Below are 21,925 nucleotides of genomic sequence, written 5' to 3'. Positions count from 1 at the left end.
TCACTTGCTAAACTCATTCATTTAGTAGTAACTATATTTGTATATATTTCATATATATAAATTTGTAGGGACTCTTATTTTATGGAACAAAATGTTGTGCAGTTCTAGAATCACAAATAAAGCCAATTGAAAAAAAATGTATATTTTGGTAATCCCAAAAAGTGGATGTATAATGAAGACCTACAATATTCTAGAGCCATTATTTTTGGCTGTGGTTATATATTTTGGCTTGACTTAATGACTCAAATGTAAACATTCAAATCACATATTTTGGATTTGTTTTGGTTTATGTTGGAATATATAGAACAGAAAAAGTTATTTTTGGGTGAAGAATAATTCACCTTACTAGTTATGTTGTCCTTAATTTAAGATATCTATAAAACAGATAAATTAAGATCTTAATCTTTATATTGCAGGCATTTTTTTCATAAATGAATATTTTACTGGATGAGAACTTTAAATTCACTTAATGTGCCTCAGGGTTTTTATTCATTTAATATTTATGTGATATAAGTCATGAGTTTCTAGAATATAACTCATGAGATAAGAGTTACCATTATAACTGAAACTGGTCATATCTTGCATATAAGTATGTATACAGTGAGCAGTTGAGACAGTGCTTAATTGGGTTAGTAGTAAAGGAGTAAATAAAATGGAAGGGACAAAGATTAGGGAGTGATATGTCTACCTTAATTACTGACTTATGACTAACACTAGTAATAATCAGACTGTCATTCTGAAGAACACTGTCTGAAAACCCCTCAAATGATATAAATGCACTTTTATGTTTTGAATCCTTCTTTAGCTCCAGTGATCTTAAGTAGTAAATGAAAAGTTAATTGAATTTACCTTCAGAAATTGAAATAAACAAAGATGCTGTTGAACCTCTCTTCCTTCTCTTAGGTATAATATTGAGCCCAGCCTATATTGCCCGTTTTTCTCTCTTGGAGCATGCATGGAAGGCCTGAATATTTTGCTAAACAGACTATTGGGGATTTCATTATATGCAGAGCAGCCTGCAAAAGGAGAGGTGTGGAGTGAAGATGTCCGAAAACTGGTGAGCTCCCGCTCAGCCTGCAGTTGCATGCGTTAGCCTTTCGGTTTGGGAGTTGAGTCAACAGCAGTTTCATGTTTACGTTAACTTTGCCCTGAGTGAGTGTGTCCCTTGCCTTATTTCTGCTTCACAAAACAAATCCAAATTGCACTTTTGATTTAGGACACTGTGTAAAGGATCTAAACATAAAACAGCAGCGTTTTCTAAAAAAGTTGTTTGGAACTTGATAGAAGGTTGAATATATATACACCTTCATATATCCACAAATCTAGTTAGAGGAAGATTGGCCATTACTTTGTATGTACCTTCAGTGCTGTGTGTCCCTTTTGGTTAATTCCCAAATCCATTGCATGAGTGACCTTTTTTCTTTCCAGCCCCCATCCCATGTTGTAGGGGCTTATATTTGCATCAGATATTAATTTACGTCCTGTGTTCTGATTTATTTAATTTCTTTGATAATCACTTCAAACCTAGCAATCATCTTTGTCCTGTGAAGGCCCACTTTATTTGAGGCATGAATATTTTAAATTTTTCCTCATAGGATTTGAGGCTTTGTTGACCTGTGTTTGTCACTAAGGCATTGTATTGTTTTGTTGTTTGAGTTTTGCTAGCATGCTTACCACACTGCTTTCTTCACTATATTTTAAGAAATGTAAACAATCTCATTGTCTTTTGGCCACGTCTTATGAGTGGAGAGTAGGTGTGGTGGTGGGATTGAAAGGAGAGTCAGGGTGAGAGGACGTTCATCACTGCATTGATTTACTTCAATATCTGTATTACAAATTTCCAAAAAAGATAGAGATTGATAAAATGCTGAGCTATAATAAAAAGAAAAGTTTATAAGAGGAGACGGAGAGGACAAAATGCGGGTGATGAAGAGGTTTCCTCAGAACTGCAGAATGTGCACTCCACCGGGGTCCAGCCCTGTTGTCAGTTGCTTTCACTTCTGTATCCCAAGTGTCTTGAACAGTTCCTGGCACCAAGTAGGTGCTTAGTAGATGTTTGATGAACAATGAATATATACTTGCAGGTAATTTAAAGCACAAAATCGGGGTTCTCTTTGATGGAATCATTAAATTCTGAAAGAACAAAGAAGGCAAGATGGAGAGTAGCGGTTGAGTCTCTCCGATAAGCTCTGCCTCTTGGAGAGGGGATAGATAGTGATATTGCTGATTTTTAACTCAAGCTGGGAGCTGCGTTGTGGTGTTTTCAAATTCGAGGGTTATAATTTGCTTGGGCATATATCATGACATTCCAGGATTTGAAGGAAAAATACTTTTGCTCCTAAAATTGTCCAGCCAGCACTTCTTCTCAACTCTTGTGGTGGTTAGTAAAGGTGTTGTAGAGGACAGGCAGTCAGGACAGAAGGCCATCATGAGGAGGACTTCCTTTCCTGGACACAGAATTCCAAAACCAAAATCATTCAAGAGATGGAGCAGAAGAGGATGTGGGGAAAAGAGAATCTATCTCGAGACAATATGGGATGTCGAATGTAATTAAAATGTCTATATGTGTGGTTGTGGATGTCTGATATACAGATTCTTGTGCTAGGGATTTTAGAGAATCGGATGGCCTAATTTACCACCAAATTAAAATTTTTTTTTCTAGGCTGTCGTTCATGAATCTGAGGGATTGTTGGGGTACATTTACTGTGATTTTTTTCAGCGAGCAGACAAGCCACATCAGGTGATCCTTTCTTTATAAACTGTTCTCTCTAGAACTGATCAGCATTTCATTTGTATTAATGTGAACTTTGTATCATTTTTAAAATCCATGATACTTAAAAGTTATTAATGATGGTTACCAAATATATACATTTGAAATTAAGATAGCATTTTAAAATGAAAAAGTTTATGGAAATAATTACATCAGTCTGTATTTGTCACTTTTATCTGGGTCATGGTATTAATTATAGTAATAATGACAGCTGACATTTTATGAATCCTTATTTGTGCCAACCAGTGCACTGAATCCATTATACCCATCAGCCTTTTAATGTTCACCTCAACCTTTTGACTAGGTACTCACGTTATGAGGAAAATGAAGCCAGAGAGGTTAAGCTACTTGGTCAGAAGTGCTAGGACTTGAAGACATACCTCCCGATCAGATCCCCAACTTTTAACTCTTTTCCATACTTGACAATGAACCTATTCTAAAACTGCAGAAGATATTCCATGTGGAAACCTTACCAACCACCAAGTAGCTCCTTATGTGGAAGACTTGAGGCAGCTCATCTCCTTTTCTTTAGCGTTGGCTGACTTTGACAGCCAGTCAGCTTTAGCAGTTTCATGTAGCTTGATGGGAAATGTCAAGAGTTTAGGTTATAAGTTATAACAGAAATAACGTATCTTATGTTTGAATAGTGATTCACAATTTCCAAGCACAGATTTTAATGGATGTGAGCTTATGAATTCTGGACAGCCACTGTGGGATTTGACAAGGAAGCATTTTAGAGATGAGGCTTGCACAGGCAAATTCTTTTCCAAGATGATTTGGCTAGTAGGTGTGAAAGGTAGGAACAGGGTGCAGGTCACCAGACTCTGCGGCCAGTGTTCTTCCTCTTTGCTTAAATGGGTGGGTGGTGGAGACTCAACTTAGTGATTAGGAGCCCTGGCTCCTAATAGTCAGCCTGGGTTCAGATCCAAGGTGCGGCAATTCTAGCTAGGTGTCCTTGGACATATTTAATAATTCTAAGACTAGTTTTAGTTTTATCATCTGAAAAGTGAGATACCTGCTACACAGGGTTGTTATGGAGAATAAGTGATACAGTGTATGTGAGTCTCAGTGTAGTGCCTATTTCAGAGTAAGTTACTCTGGATCCGGATCCCTTGCTTTACACTAGTTTAGATCCCATCTCGTTCAACTGATAAAAGTCAAGAGAGGCTGGGTGTGGTGGCTCAGGCCTGTAATCCTGAGGCTGGCGGATCACTTCAGCCCAGGAGTTCAAGACCAGCCCTGGCAACATAGTAAGACTCCCATCTCTACAAAAAAATCTAAAAACTTAGTTGGGTGTGGTGGAGCACACTGTAGTCCCAGCCAATCAGTAGGCCGAAGCAGGAGGATGGCATGGAGGTCCAGGCTGCAGTGAACTGTGATCACAACACTGCGCTCCAGCCTGGGCAACAGAGCAAGACCCTATCTTAAAAAATGAAAAAAAAAAAAATAGCCAAGAGACACGGAAAGTACTTACTAGTTCATTATCTGACACATAGTAGGGACTCAGAATAAATGTTAGTGTCCCTTCCTAAGCTCTTTGCTGACTTTGTTTCCAGCATCTGGCACAGCATCATTTCAGTGCATATTTTGGGACCGAATTAATGAATTAATCCATATAAACTGAATGTGTTTCTTGATGTTTTAAAAAATTAAAATTTTAGCAGAATAAAAAATGTCAAGAAAAGGTGTATATATGTACATAGATAGAATAAGAATATAATTAAAGTTTGCACTCACACATTTTGGTGAAATTTTATGTTCATTAAGACTGTTTTACTCTTCACATTACCAAATACGTTGTTTTCCTTTTATGTTTTCTGATTCTTAAAGGATTGCCATTTCACTATCCGTGGAGGCAGACTAAAGGAAGACGGAGACTACCAACTCCCAGTTGTAGTTCTTATGCTGAATCTTCCCCGTTCCTCAAGGAGTTCTCCAACTTTGCTAACTCCTGGCATGATGGAAAATCTTTTCCATGAAATGGGACATGCCATGCATTCAATGCTAGGACGTACTCGTTACCAACACGTCACTGGTGAGCCATGAGGAGGGCTTTTATTTACTACAATCCTTTACAAACATGCATTTTCTTTTAAATTGGGAAAGGGGCTTTTCATTTGGCAAATGTGATCATTTTACCATGTCCTGTGGTCTTTATCGCAGATTGCCTCACCCTATCCTCCCCGTAGTTGTGCAGCCTGATCTTCCAGTGCTTTTTTCCATGCTTGCTCACAGCTTTCACCAGGGAATAATCTCAGTTGTCTTTCAAGTTTGTCCCTTTTTACATTTGACAGTGTTTTATATTGAATTTAAGTTTGCGGCTATGTGTGTGTGAATAAAAAGGTATCTCCTTAATACCTTCCACAGAGTTAATAAGTCAGTGAATGGTCTCTATATTCAAAATCAGAAAACAAAATAAAGCATGCTTAAAAAGTATGATGAAGTCCTTTTAGCTTTTAATTTAAATAAAGCATGCTTAAAAAGTATGATGAAGTCCTTTTAATCTTTCCCCTGTATAAAATCATAGGTCTGCTTTGTAGTTTTTATGCTGCTAAATATGTGGCCATATTTTATGATATTACAGACTTTCCTCTTCGTTGTCTTATCCTTAAGTCTTAAGCTCCCTATCACATATGGTCAGCATTAGACCACTAGTGAATCGTTGGCATCCAGCATTTATTAACTAACTTTACACACAGTATTTTGGACAAGGAGAAGGCATTGAAAAGACTGTAGGTGGGCTGAACAGAATCATTAAATGTCATCTAAATTTCTTACAGGATTTGTTACTTTAAGTAATTTTGAGTTTAAAATATTTCTTTTCCTCACTGAGAATTGACTTTGTTACAAAAAGCGATAAATGAATAAAATAAAGTACTTGTAAAACAAAGGAAGGATAAAAGTATTAGGTAATGGAATTTAGTGAATTAAATACAAACGCTATATTAATATTAGAAATGTTTTACTTTGTTTCATGTATAGCCAGCATAGCTGAAGACAGGTTTGTTTGTAAAAGGTGTGAGCCATTGCTTTATAAGGTGTTTTGGCAGCTGTGCAAATATTTTGTTTTAATTTTGATATAAAGGAAAATATATAGGATTATAATAAACTTTTCTGCAAATATGTACAGTAAATTTATAGAAGAAAAATATTGATTTAATGAATTAAAATTTATAGTTCATCAGAAGTACAAATAAAAGTTTTAAAGGGTACATAAAAAGTAAGATAAATATATCGATTTGATTCATGCCAACTTTTTTTTTTTTTCTTGTTTTAGGGACCAGGTGCCCTACTGATTTTGCTGAGGTTCCTTCTATTCTGATGGAGTACTTTGCAAATGATTATCGAGTAGTTAACCAATTTGCCAGACATTATCAGACTGGACAGGTAGGTACAGTAATCTTGTCATATTGTCCTTTGGGTTGTGATAGTTGGCGTTTATGACATCCTGGATAAGTTGAACTCTTCTTGCTTTTTCAGAACTCACCCTCTGTTAGTAACAAACCTTTTATTGCTTCTTTTCTTCCTGATTCCCTATCTTTTCTTTTGCCAGCCTATTAAATCATAGTCTTAGCATGTAGTCATGTGTTGAAAAATAGCTACCCTTTATTATATGCCTGGTAATCTACCATTTAGTCCCCATAACCACCCCACAAGGAAAACACTTTATCCGCATTTTCCAGATGAAGAAACAAGCTCTGTAATAGATTAGGCATTCCAACGTGTCTCACTTCGAAAAAGCCTTTGCTTCTGAATATTTATTTTCTTGGTCTGAATTTTTATGTTGTCTCATTAAACTAAACGGCATGCCATGTTTTGCCAGTATGCTTAGCATCTCTGTAATGCTTAGTCTGAAAAGTCCTTAATTTTAAGGCTTAAATTTCAGTGATGCATTCTAATATTAAAGATTTTTAAATTAAAGTGTGAGGTACCTTACACTAAGTTAGCTGTAAGTTGTACATTGTGCTGTTTACTGTCCACGTGTACATTGGAAGATGCATTCTTTCCCTTCCCTTGGAATTCTGATTATACTAGAACCGTATTATATGAGGTGATATTTTTCCCCCTCAGACTGTATGTACCCCCGGTACAAATGTAAATTGTATTCATCTGTGAATCCTTAGCACCTAGAATCTTGTTTCGCACACACACCAAAACACTAAAAGAAATTAAATGAGGGGATGAATAGAAACAGAAGGACCTTAACCACCTTTATTTGTGACTCTTCTTCTGATTATGTCTCCAGATGTGTAATATTATTTGGTCATTTCTTTTTTTTTTTGGACTTTATCTGTAGAACAATCAGTGATCTTCTGGCCAGGCACAGTGGCTCATGCCTGTAATCCCAGCACTTTGGGAGGCTGAGGCAGGTGGATCACTTGAGCTTGGGAGTTGGAGACCAGCCTGGTCAACATTGTGAAACCCTGTCTCTACTAAAAATGCGAAAGTTAGCCAGGTGTGGTGGCACATGCCTATAGTCACAGCTACTCAGGCAGGAGAATCACTTGAACCTGGGAGGCAAAGGTTGCAGTGAGCCGAAATTGCGCCACTGGGCAACAGAGTCTCAGTCTGGGCAACAGAGTGAGACTGTTAAAAACAAAGAAGAATAATGAATCATATTCTGGATAAGTAATCTGAGTGACTCTTCAGCATCATATATTTCAGTTATTAAGGCGTCAAATTTGTGATCCAATTAACTACCCATCCGTTAATCTACAAAGAATTGTTCTGGGAATTACGAAGACTTGGCCAATAACACAGACGGGCATCCCCTGCCAAGTGATAGCAGAATCCCTCTATGGCCATGTGCTCTGGGGGCTGCTCCCCAAACTGGGAGCAGTTCGGTGACTGCTCCCTGCCTGAGGTGCCTTAGAGCAGAGCCCCACGCACAGGCAGGGCCAGGAGGGCTCTGCCTGGGGGAGCTGGGGAGGCTGAGGAGAGGAGTGCAGGAGGAAGGCGGTCTGGGAAAAATAGAGAAAGCGGCAGTCACCAGTCAGCTCTCAGCAGCACTCATCTGTTCCACTAAAAAACACTTACTGAGGACAGAGAGGCCCTTCAGTCAGAAAACCCTGAGTCTGAATATTGACCAGTCTCCATTCTCAGCATCCGAGAAACAACCAAGAATAAGTCAGGCAACATCCCATTGCCCGTGGTCTTTAGTTCCGAGGGGACTGAGACGGAGCCTGACCAGGGTGTTGCCGCCCGAAGGCAAAGCAACCTCCAGACTGCTGGGGAGGCCTGGCCAGGAGCCGGGAGCTGAGGGCCGAGGAGGAGTCAGGGAAAGACGGGCATGTGAGTTGGGTCTGCTGCTGCTGGGGCTGCGGAGCACAGCTGGGAGTTTGGATCCTAATGGAGGGGAAGCCAGTAAAGGCTTTCAGGTGGGAATCACATTTTTACTCCCAGAGAATCACCCTGGCGTCAGGGAGGAAGCGGATTGCAGGGGTGAGGGTAGAGCCTGAGCGGCTTCCTGGAGAGGCGGTTCCGGCTCGGCTCCGGCTCCGGGGGCTCGGCCCTCGCCCCTCATGCCGGGCGCGCGGCCTCTCTCCAGCCGCTCCTGCGGCGTGGCCTCAGCCCTGGCGCCCCAGCACCCCGCAGACAAGTACACAGCTGGTGAGCGGTCAGGGTGGGAGGCAGGGGACGGAGAAGGCGGTATCCGCTTCCGAGGGTTCCGCAGGGTCAGGCCGAGGGAGGCGCCACTTGGTGGGGGAGACCGGGGAGCCCCAGTGCCGCCGGGAGGGGTTTCCGAGGAGTCGGAGGTTTCGGAGGTCGCCGCTGCCAAAGTGAGAGTGCGTGGTGCAGGGCCGGGGAGGGAGGGTCGGGGGGCGCGAACACAGGGCGTGGGAGGACACACGTGCGGGAGTGGCTGCACGGGAGGACCGGGAGCGTTGCCCACTAGTCATTTTTTTTGAAAAATCTGGAGTGGAAATTTACCACAAATACAAATATCAATTTTTTTTTTTAATTGCCATCTACTTATAGAACAACCAGAAGCAAAGAAGGGCTGGAGTCACTGCTCCAAGTGTGATGTAAGGTCCAAAAGGAGAGAGCTTCCCAGTGCCTGTCTTCTTACTAAATTCTTCTGTAACAAGATGCGTTGTTGAACTAGATGCAAGAAAACAAGAGTAAACCCAAAATCTAATCCAAGAAAGATGAGATAGGAAGAAAGCACTAAGCTGCTTTGAATTAATTTAAGTTTCAAATACAGAAGACAGGATCCAGTGCCCTTAAGGGACTTACAGACGTAGTCTCTAAAGAATCTACAATTTTGTGATTCTCATGGAGAATGGAAAGCGTGCCCAAAGGCAAGAGACATGTAAATGCTTTGAGCTTCTCAAGGGCTTGCCTCTTCTTGTCGCTCATGAAGGCACCAAGGAGGTTTTTTACTTATTTATTTATTTTTTAATTTTGAGGGCTGTCTTAGCCGTAAGGATAAGAAGTTAATTCTCTAAAATCCAAGTCTTTGTAAATAAATGACATTTAATCTCACAGGGAAAAAATAACAGGGTTGCCTGTTTATGCCTAATTTCTTATCCTGCTGCATTTCAGGAAAGGATTTTTTTACCATTATGAAATATATTCCAGAGAGGTGTCAGATAGAGGATAATCAGTGACTTATTAACACCTGCAAGTATTTTATCAGAACTGTATCATAGCATAGACAATGAATTCCTTGTGGTGGAAGAATTAGAAGTATGCTTATCAGATTTGCAGGTGCCATGCAGCTGTCGGAGATAACAAATACCAGAGGTGCTCATTCAAGATTCAGAACGTCTTGACAAGCTACAACATCAAAGCTGAAGTAGAATTTATTGTAAATTAATCTTAAAATCAATACCACAGGTATAGAAGAGTACAGATTTGGTTGCAGTTCAGGTGTTTAGACATAATAAACTTAATATAGATCAACAGTCTGATGGGTTTTCCCATAAATCTCCTTCAATTTTAGGCTACCTTAGTGGAGCTGTGGTACCTAAGGACCCAAAGGTCATTGTTTCTCTTCTCAGTGCTTGTAGATTTTGACCTTCAGCGTAGCTTCTTGGCCATTGCTCCAAATTAGCACAGAATTATCTATAGGTGTCCCCATTCTCCTGGAAGCATGATTGTTGTCCTTCCTAAACCTTTCTAAGATGCAACTTTTTTTTTTAATGTTTTGTTCATTCTGAAAGTGGGATGCCCTTGTTAGTTACCTATTTATATTTAATAGCTGTATTAGTCTGTTCTCTGTTCCTCAGAATACCTGAAAATGGATAATTTATAAAGAAAATGAATCTGTTTTTTACAGTTACGGAGGCTGAGAAGTCCAAGGTCAAGGGGCCATATCTGATGAGCACCTTCCTACTGGTGGGGATTCTGCAGAGTCCCAAGGTGGCACAGGGCCTCACATGGTGAGGGGGCTGAGTGTGCTCACATGCTAGCTCAGGTTTCTCTTTCTCTTCTTGTAAAGCCACCAGTCCCACTCCCACGATCATCTCTTAATCCATTATAATCAATGGATCCATTTATGAGGGCAGAGCCCTCGTGAGCCAGTGATCTCTCAGTACTGCCCCATTGGGGCTTAAATTTCAACCTGGGTTTTGGAGGGGACAGATATTCCAGCTATAGCAGTGGCATAGTGTGCTCTCTCCCCAAATCTGTCATAAAATCACAGTGGCTCTTTACAAATATTGGGTTCTTAGATTCAAGAAAAGAAGGTGGTCTAAGTCCTTATACCCAGCATTGGAAATGCTAAGCACCCTCACTGTGCAGTCTAACCGCCGGCCCCTTGACCCCTGCTGTGGTTAGAAGTGGTTCGCTCCACCGAAACTTCTGTTAAGACTTGGTCCTCAATGCGGTGGTACTGGCAGGTGGTGCGTTTGAGATGTGATTAGGTCCTTTAGATGGAGTAATATCTCTCTCTGGAAGCTGGGTTAGTTCTCATGGGAACGGATGAGTGCCCACGAGAGCAGGTTGTTATGAAGCAAGGTTGCCTCTTCTATTTTGCCCTTTACATATGCACTGAGTTCCCCTTCCATTTCTCTGCGGTGCTTTGGTGCAGCACAAGGCTCTCCCCAGAAGCTGCCAGATGTGCTGCCCAGTCTTGAAGTTCCTAGCCTACAGAATCGTAAGCTACACACGCTTCTGTTCTTTATGATTTACCCAGTCTCAGATATTCTGTTACAGCAACACGAAATGGACTAAGGTAATTCCCATCCCGACCCACCACCCCCACACCCGTGGGGGAAGCTAGGCTGTCTCCGATGCCCAGGTCATTTGGGTCCTCAGAGGTTTCGTCGTCTTTCTCTCACTGTCCCCAGATCCTGATTCCTAATGGAGGCAGGATCTATTAGTCTGTGCCCTAGATTAGCAATTTCTTCACATCAGGTTTTAGGTAAATTTCTGAAAATGAGCAAAAGTCCAATACTTTTACCTTGCCTTTGCATTTCTAAGGTTCTGTTCCTGTCCCACTTTCTCAGACTGAATTTTCCCCAGGTGTGACTGCATGTGGCCTAACTGACTTAGCCCAGCCCCTGGGTAGTCCAGATGCTTGGTTGCCCACCCTCTCCCCTGGTCCACAGTAGCTGCCTGTGTTCCCTTTTGTCCTCAGTTCCTCAGTTTCCAACTAACTCCTCCACCCATACAGAAACTCCCACTGTCCTCATCTTTATCCACAATGCTTCTTTGTACTCAGCAGATTGCCTGGAGCTGGGCTGCCAGGCCCAGTATGTTTGATCCGTTTCGGAGGGCCTGTGTTACAGTGATGCTGATGAACTAGAAACCATCCTGAGGGGTGGCTGCTGCTTTAGTGGCTAACACGGTGAAACCCTGTCTCCACTAAAAAATACAAAAAACTAGCCGGGCGAAGTGGCAGGCGCCTGTAGTCCCAGCTACTCGGGAGGCTGAGGCAGGAGAATGGCGTGAACCTGGGAGGCGGAGCTTGCAGTGAGCTGAGATCCGGCCACTGCACTCCAGCCTGGGCGACAGAGCAAGACTCCGTCTCAAAAAAAAAAAAAAAGATTGGAAACCACTTCTCATTAGGAGGGGTTTAAGAAAATATATTTTTAGACTAGAAAAATGAAACTCAAGTCTGTCATACGCTATTTGAAGGATACTATGTAAAGGAAGAAAGTCATTCCAGGAAAAGCAATATTACTAGGAATAGTGGAAGGGAGCTATAAAGAGGCTCATTTCAGTTCAGGAGATTCTTCTCATAAATGATGAGACCTGGAAGAGATGCCTCTCCAAGTAATGAACTTCTCTTTTATTTAATATTTAATGTTATAACACAGTATTTGTAGAAAGAACAGCTATGAAGCCATTCTCCAACCTAAGAAGTAAAACATTATTACCACATGCTCTTCTCTGAACCCACCTCTGCCCCGCTTGCCTCCCAGAGGGAAGTACAGTGCTCAGTTCTTAATCAATTTTTTGCCACATTATTTATTCCTAAGAAGTGTGGTTTAGTTTTGTTTTTGAACTTTACAAAAATGGTATTTTGCTGTTTATAATCTTGTTATTTAAAAAAAAATTTATGCCTAAGATTCCTCTGTGTTGCGTGTAGCTGCAGTGTATTTATTTCAATTCCAGATACTATTTCTTCATTTATATACTCGTTCTCCTGTCGCAGGGCCCACGGGTCCGTCCAGGTTTTTGCTAGTTCCTGTGCTACTGCTGTGAACATTCTTCCACTTTCCCCTGTATATCTATGTACAAGATTGGAACTGCTGGATGCCTGAGGTGTGCGTGTCTTTACGTTTATGAGATAATGCCAAGTTGGTTTTCAAAATGTTTCTACTAATTTATGCTCCTCTCAGCAATGGTTTCTATCGTGTAACATCCTCATTGACTTTTAATATTGTCAAAAGTTTTAATTTTGCCCATTTTGTGGTTATAAAATGAAATGCTATTGTGGTCTTAATTAGCAGCAGTGTTCTCTGATTACTTTTAAGGGTTTTTTTATTTTTATTTTTATTTTTTTCTGTTTTGTTTTGTCTTATTTAGAGATAAGGTCTTGCTAGGTTGCCCAGGCTGGCCCCTCAAACTCCTGGGTTCAAGCAGTCCTCCTGCCTCAGCCACCCAAGTAGCTGGGACTACAGTCATGTGCCACTACACCTGGCTTACTTTCCATTTTTGTTTTCTGTCAGATGTCTTTTTGTCTCATGCTCATTTTCGTACTTGGAAATTTGTCTTTTTCTTACTGATTTTCAGAAATTCTTGGTAGTTGAAATAATAATCCTTTTTTAGGCATTTGTCTTGTCTCAGTTTATGGCTTGTGTTTTCACTTTCCTGTTAATATTATTGGATTTATCAATCTTATCTTTATAGTTAATAGTTTTCATATATTTTTTTCTTTTTCTATTTTTGAGACAGAGTCTTGCTCTTTCACCCAGGCTTATAGGCATGCCACCATGCCCGGCCAATTTTTATATTTTTTATAGAGACAGGGTCTCACTGTGTTGCCCAGGCTGGTCTCAAACTCCTGGCCTCAAGCGATCCTCCCACCTCAGCCTCCCAAAGTTTTGGGATTACAGGCGTGAGCTACCATGCCCAGCCTCTTCAGTTTTCTTCTAAACATCTTAATGTTTTCTTTTCTCTTTCAATTTTTAATCAAGTTGGAAATTCTTTCTGGGTTTGGCATAAGACAGGAATCCATTTTACTTTCTTCCCTGTGATTAGCGAACTGTCCCAACACCATTTATTAATTTACCTTTTCTTCGGTGCCATTACTCATGTACATGCAATTAATTGGTCTATCTGGTATTGATTCTTTGCAGTTTGTTAACATTTATTTTATGGCTTCATGTGTCATCAGTTTTTTAGAAATGTTCCATCTGTGCTTGAGTGGATTGTGTATTTATAATTGTTGAGTCTGTGGTTTCATACTAGTCTGGTAAGTCAACCTTTTAATTGTATTGTTTAGATCTTTGATATAACTAATCTTTTTGATACAGCAAAAATTTAGAGGTATAAATCTTCTGCTATGAGAATGATAGATATATCATTTCCCCTTAGTTCTATCCATTTTTGCTCTCTGTGTTTTGAGAATATTTTATTAGATGCATAAAAGCGTAGAGTTTCCCTGATGGGCAGTTCCTTTCTTCCTTATGTGTTATCCTCTTAATCTTTCTATGTTTCTTGTTTTAAAATCTTTTTCTTTTCCTGGTAATTTTGCGACCCTAGCTACATTACTAATCACCAAATATAGCCAATTTATTTTTGAGAGAACCTGATATTTTTTGTGTAGTTTTGTCCATTAGCCACTACACTAAAATGTTTGCTGCTCTGGTTGTCTTTCTCACTGAATATTTTTAAAACAATGTTACAGAAGTTAATACTCACTCTCATAATTTTGTCTTATTTAGTCCTGTCTGGCAGTCTGTGAAGTTGATGGCTGGTACTTCATTGTCCACACTGTATGGACTTACTGTAGTTACTGTGATTCCTTACCCTGGCTACCTTAGACTCAGCCAGGGGAGGTAATTTTCCAAAGATCACGCAATAATAATGAGGGGGGCAGTAGTTCTATGAGTTTCACCTTAGAATGTCCTTAAAGTTCAGTTAGAGTTGATCAAGTCAGTATTATAACATTGTGAGTATTTTCTTTTTCCAGGTATTTTCTAGTTAAAAATTCCTTCGTATGTATCGCCTAAACTTCTGACAATGTGTCTCACAAAATGGAAGCCCCATATCTACTTTAAGTGTTATTTTTAGAACGGTAAAATTCTAGTGCTTTCATTTTAGAATTTTTCTGTCGTGCATCATTATAAGATTTAGTTTCTCACCTTAGTTTGTGAAAGTCAGCCCAAGGCTAAAATTGCTTAAGCTCTATTTCCAAGGAGACATACAGACTTGTAATAAATCTTCTCCTGTCATCCTCTTTCAAGAGATGTGAAAAAGAATCGAAGGTAAACTTTACGGTGCAACTAGCATTAGATTAACTGTGGCAGGTTTAGGTTGTTTTGGAACTTTCTTACTTTCAGTGTTAATGCTTCTCAATTATGTCTAGACAAGAGCATTGAACAGGGAGGTAGAGATGGATCTGAGCCCAGACCCACCACCCATACACAGGTGACTTTAGACCGGTCATTGAACTTGTCTGAGACTTTTCTGCTCCTTTATATAAAATAAATGGAATACATATTTCAAAATTAAAATTTAACAAGCCTCCATACCTGCCTAAAAACTTTTGGACAAATTTAGCAATGGATGCAAACTGTAAAACACAGTGTTATTGGCATATTTTTAGAAAAAATGGAAGTTTGATCCCTATCACACATTAAAATGTTTAGTGTTGAACCCTGCAAAACTCAAAGCCATCTGACCTATGTTTCTTTAAGCCATCGGTGGGTCTGTGATAGTGTAAGCATTTTTAAAGATTTTTTAAATGTTAGATCATCTTATTTAGTTTGTTAGAAAACACTACTTAAAAGTAAGTGAAAAGTAGTCTTTCCTGTGGATTTAGGCTTAAGATTTTGTCTCCTTGGGCCTAGCCAACATTTTTATTTTATTGATTATGTGCCATCTGGATTACTGTTTATATCCAAACAAGCTAGTTGAGACATGCAATCCAGTTGTTTTTCCATTATAGACACATGAGGAAATGCAGTGCCGTGACACACAGCTTGGGGTGGGATGGGATCAGCTGGGAAATCAGGCGGCTGCTTGGCAGCCTGGTGCCTGGCTTTATGCCTCTGAAGTATTTTCTTGTTTTGGATGACTTTGTTTCAACAAGTTTTCTGTCATTAGACCTCTCATGTGCCCAGGGGACATCAGCGATGGAGTTCTCTGCTTCAGGATGAGTTGAATTATTACAATAACAAAGACTGGTACTAGAGATTGTCTTAATTGTTAGTTTGTATACAGCTTCTCACCATGGTACGTTTTCGCAATGGTCATAAGTAAAACAAGGTATTTTATCACAGTGACTTAGCTCTGTAAGTATTTGATACCAAACTTTTAATGTAATGTTATTTAAATTAGACTAATGAGATTGTGAAATGTTAGAGAATACTTAGCAAGTTTATGAGATTACATGCTTACAACTTAAGTTCATGACAAAATATTCAGAGAATTCAGGTGATAACTATGTTTGCCAAACATTTGTATTTTTTGGTGTTATTTCTAGAATCATTCCAAAATGCTGTGCTAGCTTCATATAATAGGAAAGCTATTTTTAAAAATATTTTCGTTCCTATGCATGGTCAACAAACACTGCCACTTTTGCTTATCCCCAGAATACAGTTGACACCTTCCTCTCTTTGGTAGGGCAGTATAGCATAGGCTGTGGACAACTAATGCGGTGTTTGGCTCATATGAAGCACTCAGTAAGTTAGTTATTAATAGGGTGACAATATGATCTGTTGTCCAAGCCAAACCCCTTTTTTGATGAGAGGGACAGGGTCTCACTCTGTCGCCCAGCCTAGAGTGCAGTGGTGCAGTCACAGCTCCCTGAAACCTCAAATTCTTGGGCTGAAGCAGTCCTCCTGCCTCAGCCTCCCAAGTAGCTAGGAGGACTACAGGGCCTGCCATCATGCCCAGCTCATTTTAAATTTTTTTGTAGAGATGGTATCTCACTCTGTTGCCCAGCCTGTTCTCGAACATTCAGCCTCAAGCAATCCTCCAGCTTTGGCTTTCCAAAATGCAGGGATTATAGGTGTGAGTCCCCGTGCCTAGCTCCAAAATGCTGTTAAGAAAGAAGGGAGTGCTGTTATTGATCACACCAAGATAGCAGTCGTAACCTAGGACTGTCATGCCCACCTCCATGTGTGGTCACCCAAGCTGTGACAGCATGGAGAAAGTCAGATGTTTCAGATGCAGGGACCTGAATTTCTTCCATTTAGTTAATACATTTTAAGAGTTCATTGACTAATTGTCACCTTATTGAATCTTCATACTAATTTTGTGGCAGAGGTATTTTTATCCTCATTTTACAAATGAGAAAATAGGATACTCTGAGATTTCTTTAGGCTAAGAGGCAAAAAAGAGTAGCAATAGAAAACACAGGATGCCTAACTCAGACCCAAGCCTCTGTCTTTCACACAGTGCTACCTCCTTACTGACCATTTTTCTGCTTGTAAAATTAGAACAATTTAAATTTGCTCATCTTTGTTTTTCAAGTCATTGTGATGACTGTTTTTTTCGAAGTGAGGTATGTCAAACTTTAACACAAAATCACCTGGGGATCTGGATAAAATGCAGATTTTGATGTAATGGATGTGAAGTGGGTTCAGGATTCTGTATTTCCAAGCAGCGCTCAGCACAGCTTGCGGTGAGCCGAGATCGCACCAGTGCACTCCAGCCTGGGTGACAGAGTCAGACTCCGTCTCAAAAAAAAAAAAGAAACAGCAGCGCCCAGATGCTGCTGGTCTCTACTTGCTTTGGGCTTCACATAGTTGGGTAATTACTGTTCTTACAATCCACATTTAGGAAAAAAAAAAAAAAAAGAAAGAAAAGTTACAATTCTGAGCAAGACACAGACTTTTATCTTCTTAATATAAGAAGGAGGCCGGTTTTGTAGTCTTTCGTTTTCCCTTTCTGGCCGTAAATATGTTCTGGCATTAACAAACAATAGAATAAATGAGTGCGGGGAGTCCTCTCCTGCACAGCTGTGTGTTTGGGTACACAAAGAAGGTGGGGCCCCAACTCCCTAGTGTCCTTTAAGGGGACCTTTCACACAGCAATGGCTGATTGTGTCTCACAGAGTCTAGTTGGGGCTCTAGAAATCTTACGTTTAAACCATTGGATGCATCATGGGAATAGGATGAATCAGTTAGCTAAATGCTCAGAATAGGAGCATTTCGTTACCCAACCGTAGTTCAGCCTTGTGGGGTGGGGCAATGTGAGGCAACCACTCCTGGGCTTAAGTCAGTTCTTTTTAGTTTATAGGCAACTTTGGCATATCAGACAGGCTGCATTCTCTTATTGTAGTCATATAGTCAAATCTTGAGTTTTTAGAAGTAAACACAGGAATTACTCTTTTTTATATACTTTTAAATACAGTGGTCATTGTGGAAAAATTCAGGTTGGATTATTACAGTAAGCACATTAGGTCACTGTAGTTAATTATTGGCATATTGTATTCCAATTGTAGCAACAACATTTCTCCCATTTTCGTATTTTAAAAAACCACCCACGATGTTTGATCTCTGCATGTGAAATATCACTGTTACGGTAGTACAAATGGCACCATTTATTGTTAGGGTAATTGCCCTTCCAACACTGGAAATGATTACTCTCTTCTAGATTCCGTTATTGCTTTATCTGCACCTCTTGTGTGGCTCTTGGTGCATTTTCCCATGCTTTATTAATTCTGAAATACATTTGGTCCTTCTGTGTCCACACGGTCAACTCACCATGGGTCAAAAATACTTGGAAAAAAATAGTAATAATAACACAATTATTAAAATGCAAATAAAAAAGCAGTACAGTGTGACAACTATTTACATAGCTACTTTGCATTAGGTACTACAAGTAGTCTAGACATGATTTAAAGTATATAAGAGGATGTGCGTCATAGGTTATATGCAAACACTATACTGTTTTATACCGGGGACTTGAACATGAATGGAGTTTGTTCTTGGAGGAAGGTCCTGGAACCAGCCCCCCTCAGATACCGCAGGTTGTACATTCCTTTTCTGGTTCCAGGTAGCAGGATCAGGTGAGATTCATTGTGTATTACCCAGCTACTTAGTAGGATGCCTTGCACAGGGTGGGGTGCTGGGTGAGGATGAGCCCAGAGAGTCTCTGTGACAGGTCTTACCTGCTTTTCTTGCTCTGTCTTCTCTGACAGCCCATTTAGTAAGCACAGGAGGCAGCCAGCTTCAAACCAGGGCTCATTTGCACTCGGTGGGATTCTATAGTGACAAAAAAAAATCTGCAGATATTTTTATGAAAGAAACTAGGAAGGAGCATAAATTATCTGAAGTATAAAGTTCACTCAGTAAAAATTACTTTGAAATAAATTCACATTAACATAAATTCTCAAGCCATGTTTAAAATAGTCTGCATTTGTTAAGGGATACAGATTTTTAAGAAAACTGTTTCTCAACAACTCTATAGTAAGATAGTTTGTAAAGGTTGCAGATTGCAAAGGTTTATTGAGGTTATAACTAGATTTACTATTTCAATAAAATGTCTCCATAAAATTAATAGTTGATAGGTGATACTTGAAAAAAATAACAGAGTGGAAATCTCCCTCTTTACTGTGGAAAAAGAAAGTGTTGCAGGAGGGAAATGTGGAGCTTGCGGTTGGTATTATTTGGCGTTTTTCGGTATGGAGGCAGTGTTGGATGCTGGCTATTTTTCTTCTGTTTTGGAGCAGAGAAATCAGAAGGAGTTTTGTGGATCTGCTAATGCATTGAAGAGACCAGAACATATGGCATCTTCTGTGCTCTATCCATTTGTTCCCTGGCCATAAAGAAAGGCAAATTAGTGTGCTTTCATGAGCTCCATCAACTTGCATTTCTGAGAAATGCACACTCTGATGGGGCAGTGGAACCGGCTCAGGCGCCAGAGCGGCAGGACACCCTGCAGACAAGTTCCCAGAATGCCTGGGGGCTGTGGGGGGCTGTGCTGGCCTGGGAGAGGCAGAGCCAGGTGCAATGGAGAAGAGCTGAAGGGGAGCTTTCTAATAAAGTGGGTGTAAATATAAGACTGGAAAGAAGCATTAGATAGCCAGAATAATAGCTGTATTTATTCCTTTATTTTGTTAAAATGTTTTATTTATAAGAATTCTTTCTTTTATTAGTGAAAGCTTACATTTAATTGCTTTACCAAGTCATTTTCCAGCCAATGTTCTACATATTAAATCACCTGATTATAAAAGATGTATGAGGTGGAGGCGATAGGTGGTCTATGCTCACATAATTTTGGAAAATGGATGTAGCATTAAGTGGGTTTCTATATGTAAAGGGAGGACTACGTATAATTTAATATGCTAATAACTGGAATCCTCAAGAAAGGTGTTTACTTGAGTGAATTTCCTAGACAGTCTGACCTGCTTTTATTGTTGGCTCTTCTACCACAGGCAGGGCCTCTGTTCAGTCAACACAAGCACGAGAGTTGGACAATGTCAAGTGAAGGCCAAGTAACTTCACTCAGCAGGATTCTATAGATACAAATTTCAGAGTGCTCAAAGAGTTTCTCACACTTAACTCACTTTTTAAATGACACATCTGTAAACCTCTTTGGGAAGACATGTACAATATACTGTGTGTGGAACACTTGGAATGAAAGGAGGTTTTTTTTCTTTTTTTTTTTTTGAGATGGAGTCTCCCTCTTGTCACCCAGGCTGGAGTGCAGTGACGCAATCTCGGCTCACTGCAACCTCCGCCTCCTGGGTTCAAGCAATTCTCCTCCCTCAGCCTCCCAAGTAGCTAGGATTACAGGTGCATGCCACCATACCTGGCTAATTTTTGTATTTCTAATAGAGATGGTGTTTCACCATGTTGGCAAGGCTGGTCTCAAACTCCTGACTTCAGGTGAACCACTGGCCTTGGCCTCCCAAAGTGCTGGGATCACAGGTGTGAGCCACCGTGTCTGGCTTTTTTTCTGTTTTTTTTTTTTAAATAAAAAGTGGATAATTTATGCTCTATTTCGGACCAAATATATAACACATAGAGATTTATAGTTCTCTATCTAAAACTTTGGGTTTAGCTGTTTTGGAATTCAGAATTTTCTGGATTTTTAGAAAATTAATATGGTTTATCAAAGAAAAAATTACAGCAAATTTGGTTATAGATCTATTTTACTTTTATATGTGGTTCATGAATTGGGCAGCCTCTATTCTACAAAATAGAATGAAAGCTCCCCCTGGGCAATAGCAGAACAGTGGGTTTTATAAGGTGAGAACAAGGTTTTATAAGGTGAGAACACTAGAAAAAAAAGCCGGTTGATTAGCATCAGGTTCCTCTTTAAGCGTTAAAGCAAAGGGAGCTTCCGTATTACAGCGACTCAGCTAGACTGCGATCTCCTATTTTCAGGAAGCACCGGACTGTATGGGATCTGTCCGCTTCTCTAAAACTTCGGTTTGATTATGTGGCATTTAGCATGAGTGACTCCATTTGGTTTGTTTTTGTCTGTTGGGGCCTAGTTTAGGAGCTCCGTGTAAAACAATGGCCTCCCATAATTTTTGTTTAACCGTATACTGTGGCTATTGAATTAAAAGGAATGAATAAACCTAGCTCGTTCTGGTAAAGTACCCAGTAGCGAAACACATTCCTATTTCTGCATATTCACAAAGTGTAAGGGTAAATATTTTTAAAAGATAAATACTTTACAAACTTCACATTTGCCCATGTCAGGTCTTGCCATCTAATGTTTTTTTGGTCAAATTTATGAAAACTTTCCAGTCTTCAGACGTTTACGGATTATGGAATTTCAAGTAAGGGATCTAGACCAGTACTCACAGGAATTAGAATGAGGCACATCATTGAATTTCCTTCTCCGCTGTTACATTTAGCGTAAAGCTGCCTTATGGATCTTAAATTAGGCTTAAAGATTTCTCCATACATAATGAACTCTAACCTCACTAGAGGTGTAAACAGCCTGTAACCTACCCTTGTACCAATCACAGAGTTTCAGCAAATCACAGGCTGTTCAAACCTTGTTCAAATAAGGCAAATGTGGGCTGTAACCAACCCAGCTGTTTCTGTACCTCACATCTGTTTTCTGTAGGTCATTTTCCTTTTTCTGTCCATAAATATTGTCAGACCATATGGCAGCTCGTGAGTCTCTCTGAACCTATTGTGGCTCCAAGGACTGCCCAATTTTCAAAGTGTCCTTTGCTCTGCTTAACTCTGTTAAATTTATTTATTTATTCATTCATTCATTCATTTATTTTTGAGACAGAGTCTCGCTCTGTCACCCAGGCTGGAGTGCAGTGGTGCGATCTTGGCACACTGCATCCTCTACCTCCTGTGTTCCAGTGATTCTCATGCCTCAGCCTCTTGAGTAGCTGGGATTACAGGCACCGCACACCAAGCCTGGCTAATTTTTTTTTCTTTTTTTAAGTAGATATAGGGTTTCATCATGTTGGCCAGACTGGCCTCGAACTCCTGACCTCAAGTGATCAGCCTGCCTCAGCCTTCCAAAGTGCTGGAATTACAGGAGTAAGCCACTGTGCCTAGCCAAACTCTGTTACATTTAATTTGTCCAAAGTTTTTCTTTTAACACTGCTTA

General features: G+C 40.0%; 1 protein-coding gene across 5 annotated transcripts in view; it reads left to right on the top strand.

Annotated features, from left to right (window-relative positions):
* MIPEP (mitochondrial intermediate peptidase) overlaps window positions 1–21,925 on the top strand; it is a 213,321-nt gene that overhangs the window by 47,261 nt on the left and 144,135 nt on the right. For all 5 annotated transcript variants that reach the window (XR_004178620.1, XM_021929491.2, XM_003913672.5 and 2 more), the window contains exons 11-14: window positions 904–1,057; window positions 2,663–2,740; window positions 4,601–4,805; window positions 6,048–6,157. Coding sequence is in view for 4 of the 5 variants with exons in the window: in XM_021929491.2 (XP_021785183.2) it covers window positions 904–1,057; window positions 2,663–2,740; window positions 4,601–4,805; window positions 6,048–6,157 (547 nt within the window). In the remaining variant the exon portion in view is untranslated. The remainder of the gene's footprint in view (window positions 1–903; window positions 1,058–2,662; window positions 2,741–4,600; window positions 4,806–6,047; window positions 6,158–21,925) is intronic.

Source organism: Papio anubis, chromosome 15 (genome assembly GCF_008728515.1).
Source record: "Papio anubis isolate 15944 chromosome 15, Panubis1.0, whole genome shotgun sequence".
Lineage (NCBI taxonomy): Eukaryota > Metazoa > Chordata > Mammalia > Primates > Cercopithecidae > Papio > Papio anubis.
Note: the sequence above shows the minus strand (reverse complement) of the source record. Positions and strands in the feature narration are given on the sequence as shown.